At 43.7% G+C, this 14,585-nt stretch overlaps 1 protein-coding gene across 4 annotated transcripts in view; it reads right to left on the bottom strand.

Annotated features, from left to right (window-relative positions):
* The window catches only part of LOC140731833 (general transcription factor II-I-like), a 141,151-nt gene that overhangs the window by 30,235 nt on the left and 96,331 nt on the right, over positions 1-14,585 (bottom strand). For 2 of the 4 annotated variants that reach the window (XM_073053708.1, XM_073053709.1), the window contains one exon: positions 6,253-6,320. The exons of the other annotated variants lie outside the window; for them this stretch is intronic. In XM_073053708.1, coding sequence (XP_072909809.1) covers positions 6,253-6,320 — 68 coding nt within the window. The remainder of the gene's footprint in view (positions 1-6,252; positions 6,321-14,585) is intronic. 4 annotated transcript variants of the gene reach the window in all.

Here is a 14,585-nt window from a genome sequence, read left to right as displayed (position 1 = left end):
CTTGATCGTATTTTTGACGATGAAGAAGTTGAGAACTTCTAGTTTTAGATGTGAAAATCCCCATCACGATCATGGACATACAGAAAGTAAAGGGGGGGGGGCTTAGGACACAGCCCTGAGGGACACCTGTGCTAAGGGTCAGGAGGCAGAGGTGAGGGAGCCCACTTTTGCCTGGGATGTTCATCAGAATCACAATTACGTTCAATATCACCGGCGTATGTTGAGAAACTTGTCTTTGTGGCAGCAGTACAATGAAATACATGATAATAGAGAAAGAAAAACTGAAGTACAGTAAGTACAGAGGCCCAGGTTTTGGAGGTTTCAATCAGAACTGTAGGAATGATGGTGTTAAACGCTGGGTTGTAGTCAATAAACCTTGTCTTCTCCTACGTCATTTCGATCGGACTGAATCAGACTGGCCTGCACCTGGTTGTTGGTTTAACTAGCCACAAAGTATCAGTTGGAAGTTCAGTTGTGTACAGCTTTTACTTCCAGGAGACTGGTTCTCATTTTAGTTAATTCATGATTATGCTATCCATAATTTCACAACTCCAGAATAATCCCCAACGCCAGCAGATCTGAACCTGAGCTATTTCGGTCGGCTGTAGAGCTACTGCCTCACAGGCCCGGTGAAGCAGGTTCAGTCCTGAGTGTTGTGTCGATGTGCATGATCGCAACGTGATTACCTGGATTTCCCCAAGGTTCTCCAGTTTCCCTCCCACATCCCAAAAACGTGCAGGTGGGCTGCTAGATTAACTACTGTGATTTGTCCCTCTTGTGAAAGTAAGCGGTAGAATCTAGCGGGAGGTGATGGGAATGCAGGATGAGTAAATTACAGGAAAACTTAATGGGGAGTGAGAGTGTTCTGTGGACTGGCATTGACTGAGTGGGTTAAATATTATATTGAAATATGGAGCAGGATTGTTGAGAGACTCTAGTGCAGCACATGGATTCCTCCTTCCCTCAGCATCAATTGCTTTGAATATCCTGCAGAACCGTGGCCCCGCTCTGCCACCTCCCTGTATTTGCTGATCACTGTGCTGCTGGTTACAAAATTGATCCTTCAGCAGCACAACCCCCTTCAGTAAAAAGTTAAGGAATCCTGGTTGTGTGAAAGAATCGCTTATCTGAATTTCTCCATAGCTGTCGTGCAGCTAAAACCCTGCAGCAAAAACGCCTGGGCCCGGTCTCCACCTTCTTTTGCACTTTATTGTGTACTCTTAATAACTTTTCCGTGGACTGCCTCAGTGCACTGTGTGAACAGTCTGCAAAATCAGTTTTCCACGGCATCTCGGTACATGTGACAATAATAACCCAATTCCAATTGTACAGGCACAGGATCCCGGAGACGTGATGGTGCCTGAGGGATGAACCCTCACCCACCACCTGAAGGCATTGCAATTTGCAGGACTCAATACAGCCTTAGATAATTTGCTCTCTCTCTCTTTTGTTTTTGCCTAGTTTCATTTGTTGAATATTCTGAATCACTGGGCACGTCCCCATATGCCAGACTACACAACAATAGCAGCACAGTACGCAAAGCACTTTGAACTCCTTTTTATTCCAACCTATCAGAGATCATCCTTTGACTCGCCCATTTTCCCTCCCCCAGTGCTGTACTGTCCAGACTGATTTACTTCACTAAAAAACACAAAATGCTGGCAGAACTCAGCAGGCCAGACAGCATCTATGGGAGGAGGTAATGACGACGTTTCGGGCCGAAACCGTTCATCAGGAGGCTTCTGCCAGCATTTTGTGTTTTTTATTTATTTCCAGCATCTGCAGATTCACTCGTGTTGATTTACTTCACTCTCAGTTCGGTTGAAGGATCCCAGACTCAACACATTGTTTTCCTCTCCGCAGATGCTATCTGACCTTCAGAGCATTTCCATCATTTTCTGCCTTTCTTTACAAAAGTTTCAGGTCACAACACCACCCACTTCACAGTCGGGTTTTGCACTGAGCATTACAATCTCAGTATAACCGAGTCTCTCCTCGGCAAGGTTTCAGGTCAAAACATAAATAGCTCTATCTATTTGCTTATATAGGAAAGAGTAAACATACGTATTTTACCCATGAGAAAAGAATTTTCCAAAGCTATTTAACATGGAGTTAGTGTCATGATGGTTTATTGACAGTATACATATATTACTGCTGGTTTTGAGGCATTTTCGCTCCAGGGTTTTTGCTGTACAACAGGAACAGTGAAATTCAGATTAGTGTTTCTTTCATACAAAATGGATTCCTCATCTATTTCCTGTTCGTAGTCTTTAACAAGGAGGTGGTGCTACTGTAGGATAGCAAGGTCAATTGTAACCAGCAGTACAAAGATGATCAAATAAAGGGAGATAACAGAGCAGGGCCACAGTTATGCAGGATATTCAGTCCAATTAGCAGTGTGGGAAGGAGGAGATTATGTAAGAAAGCAGATACAACAAATGGGAGCAGGAATAGGCCACAGAATCCACTGTCATTTGCCGAGCTGAAATCTAGTTTCCTATCCAAAAACTTCTCCAGTTCCACGTTGATAAACTTAATGGCTGATCAGTCACAGCACTCCAGCGTAGAGAATATCAAAGGCTGAAGCCACTATGAGTTAAGTAATTCCTCCTGACCCCAGTTCTAGCCGTCTGATCCACAATTACAAAGAGATCCACCCTGCATCCATAGCCAAGTTTTTTCAGAATCTCCTGTGTTTTAATGAAGTATAGAAGGTGACGTGATTTAGGGAGCATAACAATATTTTACGGCCTTTGGAAGAAAGGAAGAGATTATAATTGGAACTAAAATCAATAGTTTCAACTAAAAATATATTTTTAAACAGAATTTGCTTCTCTCCTGCTGAATTTGAATAAAAACATCTTTTGTCGAATGTTAGGGCGTATTTTGGAGATACAATATAGCAAATATTAATTCGATAGCAACCATCCTTCAGATCTCTCTCTCACTATCGAAGGCAAAGGCTGCCTTTATTTAGGTGAGTGTCCTAAATAAAGACTTTTATATCAATGACCTGAGTCCCTTTGGAGACTTTGTTCATAGTTACAACACTGAGTAACATCATTTAAGCAATCGGATACAGTCCTCGCTATGGGGAGGATCACAGGGAAACAGAACAATAGAAGAAACACAGGAAAACTAAGTTTCATAGAAACTGAACTGCAGGCATCTTTATAGTTCTTTCCTCTGTTACCCAAGCATCAAGTAGCAACTCTCAAGTAGGGTTCCCAGTAGTTGAGATTAATAGGATTTGGCTATTCTCACAATCAGGGGAGAAGGAGGTTTTGTAGAATTAGGTAGCATGTCTGCAGGGTTAGTGCTTTGTTCAGGGTGTCAGATGTGGGAATCCTGGGAGACCTCCCGCCTCCCTGACGGCCACATCTGCACCAGGTGCACCGAGATGCAGCTCCTCGGAGACCATGTTAGGGATCTGGAGCTGCAGCTTGATGACCTACTGCTTATTAGGGAAAGTGAAGAGGTGATAGACAGGAGCTACAGGGAGGTAGTCATCCCTAGGCTACAGGGGTCAGAAAACTGGGTGACTGTCGGGAGAGGGAAGGGAAATGCCCGGATAGTGGAGACCACCCTTGTGGCTGCCCCCCTCAGCAACAAGTATATCGTTTTGGTTGATGTTGAGGGGGATGACCTGACAGGGGACGGCCATGGTGACCGGGTCATGGCACTGAGCCTGGTGCTGTTGTGTAGGAGGGAAGGAGGGAGAAGAAGAATGCGGTAGTCATATGAGATTCCGTAGTCAGGGGAACAGACAGGAAATTCTGTGAGCCTGATAGAGATACCCGCCTGGTGTGTTGCCTCCCAGGTGCCAGGGTACGGGATGTCTCGGATCAGGTCCAGAATATTCTGAAGGGAGAGGGTGATCAGCCAGCTGTCTTGTTACATGTTGGTCCCAATGACATAGATAGGAAAAGGGAGGAGGTCCTGAAGAGAGATTTCTGGGAGTTAGGAAGGAAGCTGAGAAGCAGGACCTCGAGGGTAGTAATCTCAGGATTGCTACCTGTGCCACGTGCTAGTGAGGGCAAGAATAGAAGGATCAGGCAGATGAATGCGTGGCTGAGAGACTGGTGCAGGGGGCAGGGCTTCAGATTCTTGGATCATTGGGATCTCTTCTGCGGGAAGTATGACCTGTTGAAAAAGGACAGGTTACACCTGAACCCGAAGGGCAATATCTTGGCGGGAAGGTTTAATAGAGCTGTTAGTGAGGGTTTAAACTAATTTGGCAGGGGGATGGGAACCGGAACGATAGAGCAGAGGAGAGGGAAAACAGAAATAAGTCTAAGATAGTGAGCAGTAAAGATGTCAGAAAGGACAGGCAGGTGATGGGGCAATTTTGCAGCCATTGGGATGAGTTGCAGTGCAATCAAAGCAAAAAGTACCAAATACTGGACTCAAGGTGTTATACTTAAATGCACGCAGCATAAGGGATTAGGTGGATGATCTTGTTTTACAGTTACAGATTGGCAGGTATGATATTGTGGCCATCACTGAGACGTGGCCAAAGGATGCATGTCTCTGGGAGCTGAATGTCCAAGGATACACAGTGTATCAGAAGGATAGGCAGATAGGTAGAGGGGGTGGCGTGGGTTTATTGGTAAGCAATGATATTAAATCATTAGAAAGAGGTGACATAGGATCGAAAGGTGCAGAATCTTTATGGGTTGAGCTAATAAATCGCAGGGGTAAAAGGACCCTGATGGCAGTTATCTACAGGCCTCCTAACAGCTGCAGTGATGTGGACTACAAATTACAACAGGAAATAGAAAAGGGTTGCCAGAAGGGCAGTGTTATGATAATTGTGGGGGATTTTAACATGTGAGCAGATTGGGAAAATCAGGTCGGCACTGGATCTCAAGAGAGAGAATTTGTAGAATGTCTATGAGATGGCTTTTTAGAACAGCTTGTTGTTGAGCCCACTAGGGGATCGGCTGTACTGGATTGGGTATTGTGTAATGAACAAGAGGTGATTAGAGAGATTGAGGTGAAGAACCCCTTAGGAGGCAGTGATCACAACATGATTGAGTTCACTGTGAAATTTGAGAAAGAGAAGCCGAAATCCGATGTGTCGGTATTTCAGTGGAGTAAAGGAAATTACAATGGCATGAGAGAGGAACTGGCCAAGGTTGGCTGGAAATGGACACTAGCGGGAAGGACGGCAGAGCAGCAGTGGCTGGAGTTTATGCGAGAAGTGAGGAAGGTGCAAGATAGATATATTCCAAAGAAGAAGAAATTTTCGAATGGAAAAAGGATGCAACCGTGGCTGACAAGAGAAGTCAAAGCCAAAGTAAAAGCAAAAGAGAGGGCATACAAGGAAGCAAAAATTACTGGGAAGATGGGAGATTGGTAAGTTTTTAAAAGCTTACAAAAGGAAACTAAGAAGGTCATTAAGAAGGAAAAGATGAACTATGAAAGGAAGCTAGCAAATAATATGAAAGAGGATACTAAAAGCTTTTTCAAGTATATGAAGAGTAAAAGACAGGTGAGAGTAGATATTGGACTGATAGAAAATGATGCTGGAGAAATTGTAATGGGAGATAAGGAGATGGTTAGTCAAGTCAAGTCACTTTTATTGTCATTTCGACCATTACTGCTGGTACAGTACATAGTAAAAATGAGACAACGTTTTTCAGGACCATGGTGTACAAAAACTAGACTGAACTACGTAAAAAACAACACAAAGAGAAAAAAAAACAACTGCACTAGACTACAGACCTACCCAGGACTGCATAAAGTGCACAAAAACAGTGCAGGCATTACAATAAATAATAAACAGGACAATAGGGCAGTAAGGTGTCAGTCCAGGCTCTGGGTTTTGAGGAGTCTGATAGCTTGGGGGAAGAAACTGTTACATAGTCTGGTCGTGAGAGCCCGAATGCTTTGGTGCCTTTTCCCAGAAGGCAGGAGAAACTGAACGAGTATTTTGCATCAGTCTTCACTGAGGAAGACATCAGCAGTATACCGGACACTCAAGGGTGTCAGGGAAGAGAAGTGTGTGCAGTCCAATTACGACAGAGAAATTCCTTAGGAAGCTGAATAGTTTAAGGGTAGATAAATCTCCTGGACCAGATGGAATGCACCCTTGTGTTCTGAAGGAAGTAGCTGTGGAGACTGCGGAGGCATTGGCAATGATCTTTCAAAAGTCAATAGATTCTGGCCTGGTTCCGGAGGACAGGAAGATTGCAAATGTCACTCCGCTATTTAAGAAGGGGGCAAGGAAGCAAAAAGGAAATTACAGACCTGTTAGCTTGACATCGGTGGTTGGGAAGTTGTTGGAGTCGACTGTCAAGGATGAGGTTACGGAGTACCTGGAGGCATATGACAAGATAGGCAGAACTCAGCATGGTTTCCTTAAAGGAGAATCCTGCCTGACAATCGTATTGCAATTTTTTGAGGGAATTACAAGTAGGCTAGACAAGGGAGATGTAGTGGATGCTGTGTATTTGGATTTTCAGAAGGCCTTTGACAAGGTGCTGCACATGAGCTGCTGAACAATATAAGAGCCCGTGGAATTGTGGGAAAGTTACATATGTGGATAGAGCATTGGCTGATTGGCAGGTAACAGAAAGTGGGAATAAAAGGATCCCATTCTGGTTGGCTGCCGGTTACCAGTGGTGTTCCACAGGGGTCCGTGTTGGGGCCGCTTCTTTTTATGCTGTATATCAATGATTTGGATTATGGAATAGATGGCTTTGTGGCTAAGTTTGCTGATCATACAAAGATATGTGGAGGGGCTGGTAGTGTTGAGGGAACAGAGAGTCTGCAAAGAGACTTGGATAGATTGGGAGAATGGGCAAAGAAGTGGCAAATGAAATACAATGTTGGAAAGTGTATGGTCATGCACTTTGGTAGAAGAAATAAACAGGCAGACTATTATTTAAATGGAGAGAGAATTCGAAGTTCTGAGATGCAACGGGACTTGGGAGTCCTCGTGCAGGATACCCTTAAGGTTAACCTCCAGGTTGAGTCGGTGGTGAAGAAGGTGAATGCAATGTTGGTATTCATTTCTAGAGGAACAGAGTATAGGAGCAGGGATGTGATGTTGAGGCTCTATAAGGCACTGGTAAGACCTCACTTGGAGCACTGTGTGCAGTTTTGGGCTCCTTATTTAAGAAAGGATGTGCTGACGTTGGAGAGGGTTCAGAGAAGATTCACTAGAATGATTCCGGGAATGAGAGGGTTAACATATGAGGAACGTTTGACCGCTCTTGGACTGTACTCCTTGGAGTTTAGAAGTCTGGGGGGACCTCATAGAGACATTTTGAAAGTTGAAAGGCATGGACAGAGTGGATGTGGCAAAGTTGTTTCCCATGGTGGGGGAATCTAGTATGAGAGGGCATGACTTAAGGATTGAAGGGCGCCCATTCAGAACAGAGATGCGAATAAATTTTTTTAGCCAGAGGGTGGTGAATCTGTGGAATTTGTTACCATGGGCGGCAGTGTAGACCAAGTCATTGGGTGTATTTAAGGCAGAGATTGATAGTATCTGAGTAGCCAGGGCATCAAAGGTTATGGTGAGAAGGCGGAGGAATGGGACTAAATGAGAGAATGTATCAGCTCATGATAAAATGGCGGAGAAGACTCGATGGGCCGAATGGCTGACTTCTTCCCCTTTTGTCTTATGGTCTTATGATGCAGGGTTTTGACCTAAAAAGCTGATAGCTTTTTTCCTCCCACAGCTGCTGCATGACCCACTGAGCTCCTTCAGCATATTGTTAGATCCACCCAACGTACACTTCCCCAGGACTGACTTTAAACAGGTCACAATCTGCCTCTTCACAGATCACAAGAACTGGTTGATGCAGAGTTGAGTTCTCGTTATATTTGACAGTATTCTGCCAAAGGCAGATGAACCGGTTATCTTATCTATTATTCAAAACATCAGTCATTCGTTGCAATTCACCGTGAAATTTTCTGAAACTTTACTTAAAGATTTTAAATTTCTGGTTTATCTAAAAATTAGGTGAAAGTTGGTTTTGAGTTCAAACAATTTTCAAAAATGTTTAAGCTAAAAAAATAGTAAGCAGACAGCTCAAATCTGATTGATTTTAAATGGAAACATAAGTATTGCAAATGTGAATGTGTTCTTTACCCTTCACATGCATGTACACCCACACATAGACTCCTTCCTTTTAAAAGGAACATCTGTTTAAAGCTTGCCCTGAGTAAAGCTGTTCTGCTCTCCTTTAAAAATAACTAAAATAAACAGATTTACCTTCTGAGAATGAACCTGTTCCTTGTAAGGAGGTTGTGGGCACACTCTGGAGGCAATTAATGGGAATGTGAGGAGAGTGAATTGGGAATGGTGCAGGGTGGGTGTAAATGGGTGGTCAATGGTTGGTGTGGAGTTTGTGGGTGGAAGGGCATTTTCTGTGCTCTGTACTCTAAACTGACCTTTCTGTTGAATGCATAAAATTGAAGGGTGAAATAGCATTTTGTAAAACTAAAGACATTCTCAACTCCACCTCTATCTGACAATAAACGTTGATTTTATGTCATTGTGTTAAAGGATTCAACTCTGATATCGTATCACATCAGCTTTGTGCACATGGCTGGCCCAAGAGATTGTTTTCATTAATGTTGCTGATTTGTGTTTGGCTGCTTTTATAGTCTCATTGGCCTCCTTTACTTCCCAATGAAACTTGGTTAAAGCAAAACCTTTGGAACTGCACTGTAAAGGAACATTTCTACAATACACAGACTTATGAACAGATAAAGTCAATCCAGACCAAGGGCTCCCAACCTTTTTTTATGCTATGGACCAAAACCATTAAGCAAGGGGTCTGTGGACCGCAGTTTGGGAAGCCCTAATCTAGACAAAAGTTTTATTTCTTTTCAATAATGTTTGGTTTTGTTTGCAGAGGAATAATGGAGTATGGTTAAGTTACTAGACAATCATCCAGAATCTGGATCATTAATCCATAGGATTTTGACTCCCACCTTGGCAGCTTGTGAATATCAATTTAAAAAATAAATCTAGAGTTTAAAAAAACATATTTTGTCCCAATGGTGATAACCAGCAAACAGCTGGATTGTTGTGAAACTTCTTTCAGTTCACTTATGTCCTTAAATGAAGGAAATTTGCTACCCTCATATATCAATGTTCTTGATTCATGACCGGTTTGTGATCAGTGGTAAGTGAGACGAGGCAATATATAGTGACACTGTGGAAGATACCTATATTGCTAAACGATAGTTTGTTTATTGTTATCTAGTGCCTGTAGTCTTTGACCTCACCTTTAGACAACTTGCAAGAAGATTCTCCCCAAGCATTCATGACATTACTGCAGTTTTGCACCACCTCCTTCTGGTCATGGCTCACACTGGAAGCTCAATGTCAGCAATAGTATGGGTGTGAACCCGGGTTATATTCTCACAGTATTCGAGTCTAATTTGGAGAAGTGTTTCCTATTTCACTCACCTGGCTCTCAATAGAGTGTTTCTGTCGCCTGAACAAACTTGCACTCAACATTAAGGAACTGATTATGGACTTCAGGATGGGGAAGTTCAGGGAACACACGCCAGTCTTCATCAATGGATCAGCAGAGGAAAAGGTGAGCAGTTTCAGGTTCCTGGATGTCAACATCTCTGAACATCTAACTGGGTCCAACATATGGACACAATGACAAAGAAGGCATGACAGTGGCATGGAGTTTGATGGGACTTGGTATGTCACCAAAGACTCTCACAAATTTCTACAGGTGCACCATGGAAGGAATTCTAACTGGTTACATCACCATCTGGCATGGAGGGGCCACTGCACAGGATCATATAAAGGTGCAGGAGGTTGCAAACTCAGCCAGCTCCATCATGGGCGCTAGCCTCCCCAGCAACCAGGACATCTTCAAAAGGCGGTGCCTCAAAAAGGCAGCATCCATCATTAAGGACTCCAATTACCCAGGGCATGCCCTCTTCTCATTGTTACCATCAGGGAAGAGGTATAGGAGACTGAAGGCACACACTCAGCGATTCAGGAACAGCTTCTTCCCCTCTGCCATCTGATTTCTGAATTGAACCTATAAACACTACCTCACTATTTTAATTTTGCTCCGTTTTTGCACTGCCTTCTTATATATATATATATATCTATATTGCTGTGATTTATAGTTTTTAAATATTGGATTGTACTACAGCTGCAAAACAACAAACTTCACAACATAGGCCATCGATATTCTGATTCTGCCAAAAACGAGTGTGCACTTTACTGTCTGGGTGGTGGACATGTTTAAGCGAGCATGAAAATAAATGATAAATTGATTGTTTCTGTCTCAATCTGTTGCTGGTTCAAGTTGTTTGCAAGATTGGCATGCAAGTCAATAAAATAATACTATCGCATCCATAACTACAGTTCTCAGGTAATTGCAGAAACAAATCTCCATACAGCAGCAACTAATTTTGAATAGAGAGGTCAATAGATATTTTATTGATCCCAAAGGAAATTACAGTGTCACAGTAGCATTACAAGTGCACAGATATACTTGAAGAGAAGTAAGAAAGAATAAAAAAATAAGTTATCTCAAACAGTCTAACAGGAGGGGGTCATTACTTCTCTGGCTATAGGTTGACTCACTATAGGACCTAATGGCCGAGGGTAAGAATTACCTCATATTGCTTTCTTTGAATTGTCCAAGCCTATTCATTAAAGTGCTCCTCTGTTCAGCCAAGGTGGCATGTAGAGGGTGAGAAACAGTGTCTAGGATTGCCAGGGTTTTTTGTAGAGTCCTTTGTTCTACCACAGCCTCCAGTGTGTCCAGTTTGACTCCTATAACAGAGCCAGCCTTTGTAATCAGTTTATTGAGCCTGTTGGCATCACCCATGTTGATGCCATTGCCCCAGCACACCACCGCATAGGAGATTGTCTCTTACTGGATTTTTCATTGCATTTTTTTTACTTTTTTCATGTGAGTTGCATGAGACACAACAGTTGTCAGCATGTCACAGCTCAGGGAACTAAGTATGAACCTGAACCCGACTGCACTCTGTACGTTATCTGGGTGATCTGGTCCCTCCCCTGAATGCCCTGCTTTCTTCCCATATCTTATCAATGTACTGTCTGGCTGTTCAAATTAACTTTTTGTGTAGGTAGGAACAAAAGAATTAGAGGGGAGTGTAGGCTTGTGATAAAGAATGAAAATAGGGATATACAAGAGAGAAACTGGACTGATGAAAATGCTTTGCTGGGAGCTGGCCTGGTCCCAATAGGCTGAATGACCTTATGTGCTGTAATAAGTGAGAATATCTGCTATCTTACAACTCGCCTCAATTATCCTGCCATGGTTGTCTCCAACACTAATGAGTAGTTGCCTTTCTGTGCTTTGGACTGGGAGCCTATCTTGAAAACAGGAAGACACAAAAGGCTACAGGCATTGGAATCTGGACTGAAGCCAGAATGTTGCAAGAACTTGGCATGTCATCTCCCCTCTCCCATCGGACAGTAGGTACTGAAGTCTAAAAGAACAGACCACCAGGCTCAAAGACAGCTTCTATCCTATTGTTATCGGATTCTTGAATGGATCTCTTGTACAATAAGGTGGACCCTTGGCCTCTTTAAGATCCTGCATTTTATTGTTTACCTGCCCTTTCTCTGTAGCTTTTACACTTTATTCTGCATTGTCATTGTTTTACCTTATTCAAGCGCAATGCACTCTGTAATGATTTGATCTGTATGAGCACTGTGCACGATAGGATTTTCACTGTATCTTGGGACACGTGACCATTGTAAACCAATACCAATAAATGGAGACAGTGTAGAAATCAGGACACATTCTGTTGACTGAACTAATAACTGTAACTGGGAAATATGAAAATCTTTATTCACACAGTGAACCTTCAGAAGTGAGAGTCCAAGAGAATCCAAAGGAATCTCACATCAGAGGAAAGAGGATGAGCTAGAAGGTGAGAGGTGAAGCCAGGTGCATGGAAAGGTAAAGGGCTGGAGAAGAAGGAATCTGATAGGAGAGGAGAGTGGACCATGGGAGAAAGGGAAGAAGGAGGGACTCCCAGGCAGGTGATAGGCAGATGAGGAGAAGTAGCAAGAGTCCAGACTGGGGAATAGAAGAAGAGGGAAGGGAGATGGAAAAAAAATTCCAAAAGGAAAATTCACTGTTCATGCCATCAGTTTGGAGGCTACCTAGATGGCCCCTCCACCCTGAGAGTGGCCTCATCGTGGCAGAAGAGGAGGCCACGGACCGACTGGTGATGTGGATAGGGATTAAAATGGTTGGCCACCAGGAAATTCTGATTTTCAGAATCAGAATCACTTTATTGCCAGTATATGAAAATACCAGAATTGATCGTGATTCGGTGCCAGGGATAAAACACAGGATAATGCCATAACAGACAACACGATAGCAACCAGCGATTTACAAGACAATAGTGCAAGTAGCCCTCAGCAAACAACAATTAGCAGAACACCCACATGCGCAAATGTCAATAATCAAAATTAAATAAATGCGAACATAGGAACAGACTCAATCATCAACAGACAAGGTGAGCAGGAAGGACCATTTAACGGATGGCGTGCAGGGAGTTAGGATATTACACCTGAGTGAGTTTTGTTGAGAAGCCGGACAGCTACAGGAAAGAAGCTTTGGAGGGGTCGTGTAGTCCTGGTGGTGATGGACTTGTAGCATCTCCCTGATGGCAATTTGGTGAATAGGTGACTGCTGGGGTGGGTAGAATCAGCGGAATTTTTCCAGCTCTTTACTTTGCACTGGCAATGAACAGGTGGTTTAATGTTGGAAGCTGACAGCCAATGATCTTCGCTGAGTGGACCACTCTTTGCAATCTGGGTTTGGAGAGGCAGGAGGCGGTAGGAACTCAAATGGTGACAGAGGTGGTCACAACACTCTCAGAGATGGCAGAGTAAAAATTCATCAGGATTCACCCTGAGATCTTAAGTTTCCTAAGCTGGTGCAGGAAGAACAATCTCTGCTGGGCTTTCCCAGTGAGGAGTGTAATGTTCTTGTCCCACTTCAATGTATTGGTAATGGTAGACCCGAGAAATCTGAATGACAGCCTGACCATAATTTCCAGGTAGGGGGCTGTTGGTGAAAGTCAATCCTCATTTCCACTTCATCTTTGATGGATAGAGCAGAGGTGCTTGACAAAGTGATACCCCAGCTTATCTACTGTAGAGGAGGCAGCACTGGGAGCACAGGTTGCTATAGGTGACCCCAACAGATTTTCAACTGAAATGTTGCCTCACCTGGAAGGACTATTTGGGACCCTGAATGGAGTTGGGGGAGGAGGTGAATGGGCAGGTGTAGCATTTCTGTCATTTGCAGGGTTAAGTGGCAGGAGGAAGATCAGTGGGGAGGGATGAATGGACAAAGGAATCATGGATGGAGTGGTCCTGCAGAAAGCAGATGTGTTTGATGGTAGGATCCGGTGAATATGACAAAGTTTGCGGAGAATGATGTCTTAGATGCGGAGGTTCATGGGTGGTATGTGAGGACAAGAAGAACTCTATCGTTATTAAGGTGGCAGAAAGATGGGGTGAGCGCAAACGTCCAGGAAACGGAGGAGATATGGGTGAGGGCAGCATCAATGGTGGAAGAAGGGAAACCCCATTCGTTGAAGAAGGAGGATATCTCTGATGTCCTGGAAAGGGAAAGCCACATCTTGGGACAGATGTGGCAAAGATAAAGGAACTGAGCAAAGGGAGTAGCATTTTTATTGGAGACAGGGTGGGAAGAGGTGTAGTCAAGATAGCCATGGGAATTGGTAGGTTTATAAAAGATGCTGGTAGGCAGTTTGTCCCTAGAGATGGAGACAGAGATCGAGAAAGGGGAGAGAAGTGTCAGAAATAGAATGAGTGAATTTAAGGGCAGGAAGGAAGTTAGAGGAAAAGTTGATTAAATTGATGAGGTTGGCTTGAGTGCATGAAGCAGCACCGACACAGTCTTCAATGCTTCCCTTAAACTAACACATTATTCTCCAAAACTTCTGCCGTCTTCAATAGCATCCCACCACCATACACATCCTCTCTGCTTTCCACAGGGACCGCTCCCTCCGTGAATCCATGATGCATCCATCCCTCCCCGCTAACCCCTGCATCTGGCACGTATCCCTGCAAGTGACAGATAAGCTGCATTTGCCCATTTATATCCTCCCTCACCTCCATTCAGCGCCCCAAACACTCCTTCCAGGTGAGGCAACACTTCCCTTGTGGATCCATTGGGATTTGCCATTATATCCTGTGCTCCCTATATTGATGTCTTTACAATGGAGAGACACCTCTGCTCCATCTACCAAAACTGGAAATTCCTGGTGGCCAACCATTTTAATTCCTATCTCTATTCCTGTTCTGATATGTCGGTCCACAATGAGGCCACTCTCAGGGTGGAGGAGAGACACTTCATATTCTGTCTAGGTAGCCTCCAACCTGATGGCAAGAACAATGATTTATCCTTCCAGTAATATTTTTCCTTCCCCCTTCCATCTTCTTCTATTCCCCACACTTACCTCCATCTTCCCTGTCTCCCATGGTCCACTCACCCCTCCTACCAGATTCTTCTCCAGCACCTTACCTTTCCCTCCCACCTGGTTTCACCTGTCACCTTCCACCTTCA

The sequence above is a fragment of the Hemitrygon akajei genome, chromosome 8, assembly GCF_048418815.1.
Source record: "Hemitrygon akajei chromosome 8, sHemAka1.3, whole genome shotgun sequence".
Taxonomy (NCBI): Eukaryota; Metazoa; Chordata; class Chondrichthyes; order Myliobatiformes; family Dasyatidae; genus Hemitrygon; species Hemitrygon akajei.
Note: the sequence above shows the minus strand (reverse complement) of the source record. Positions and strands in the feature narration are given on the sequence as shown.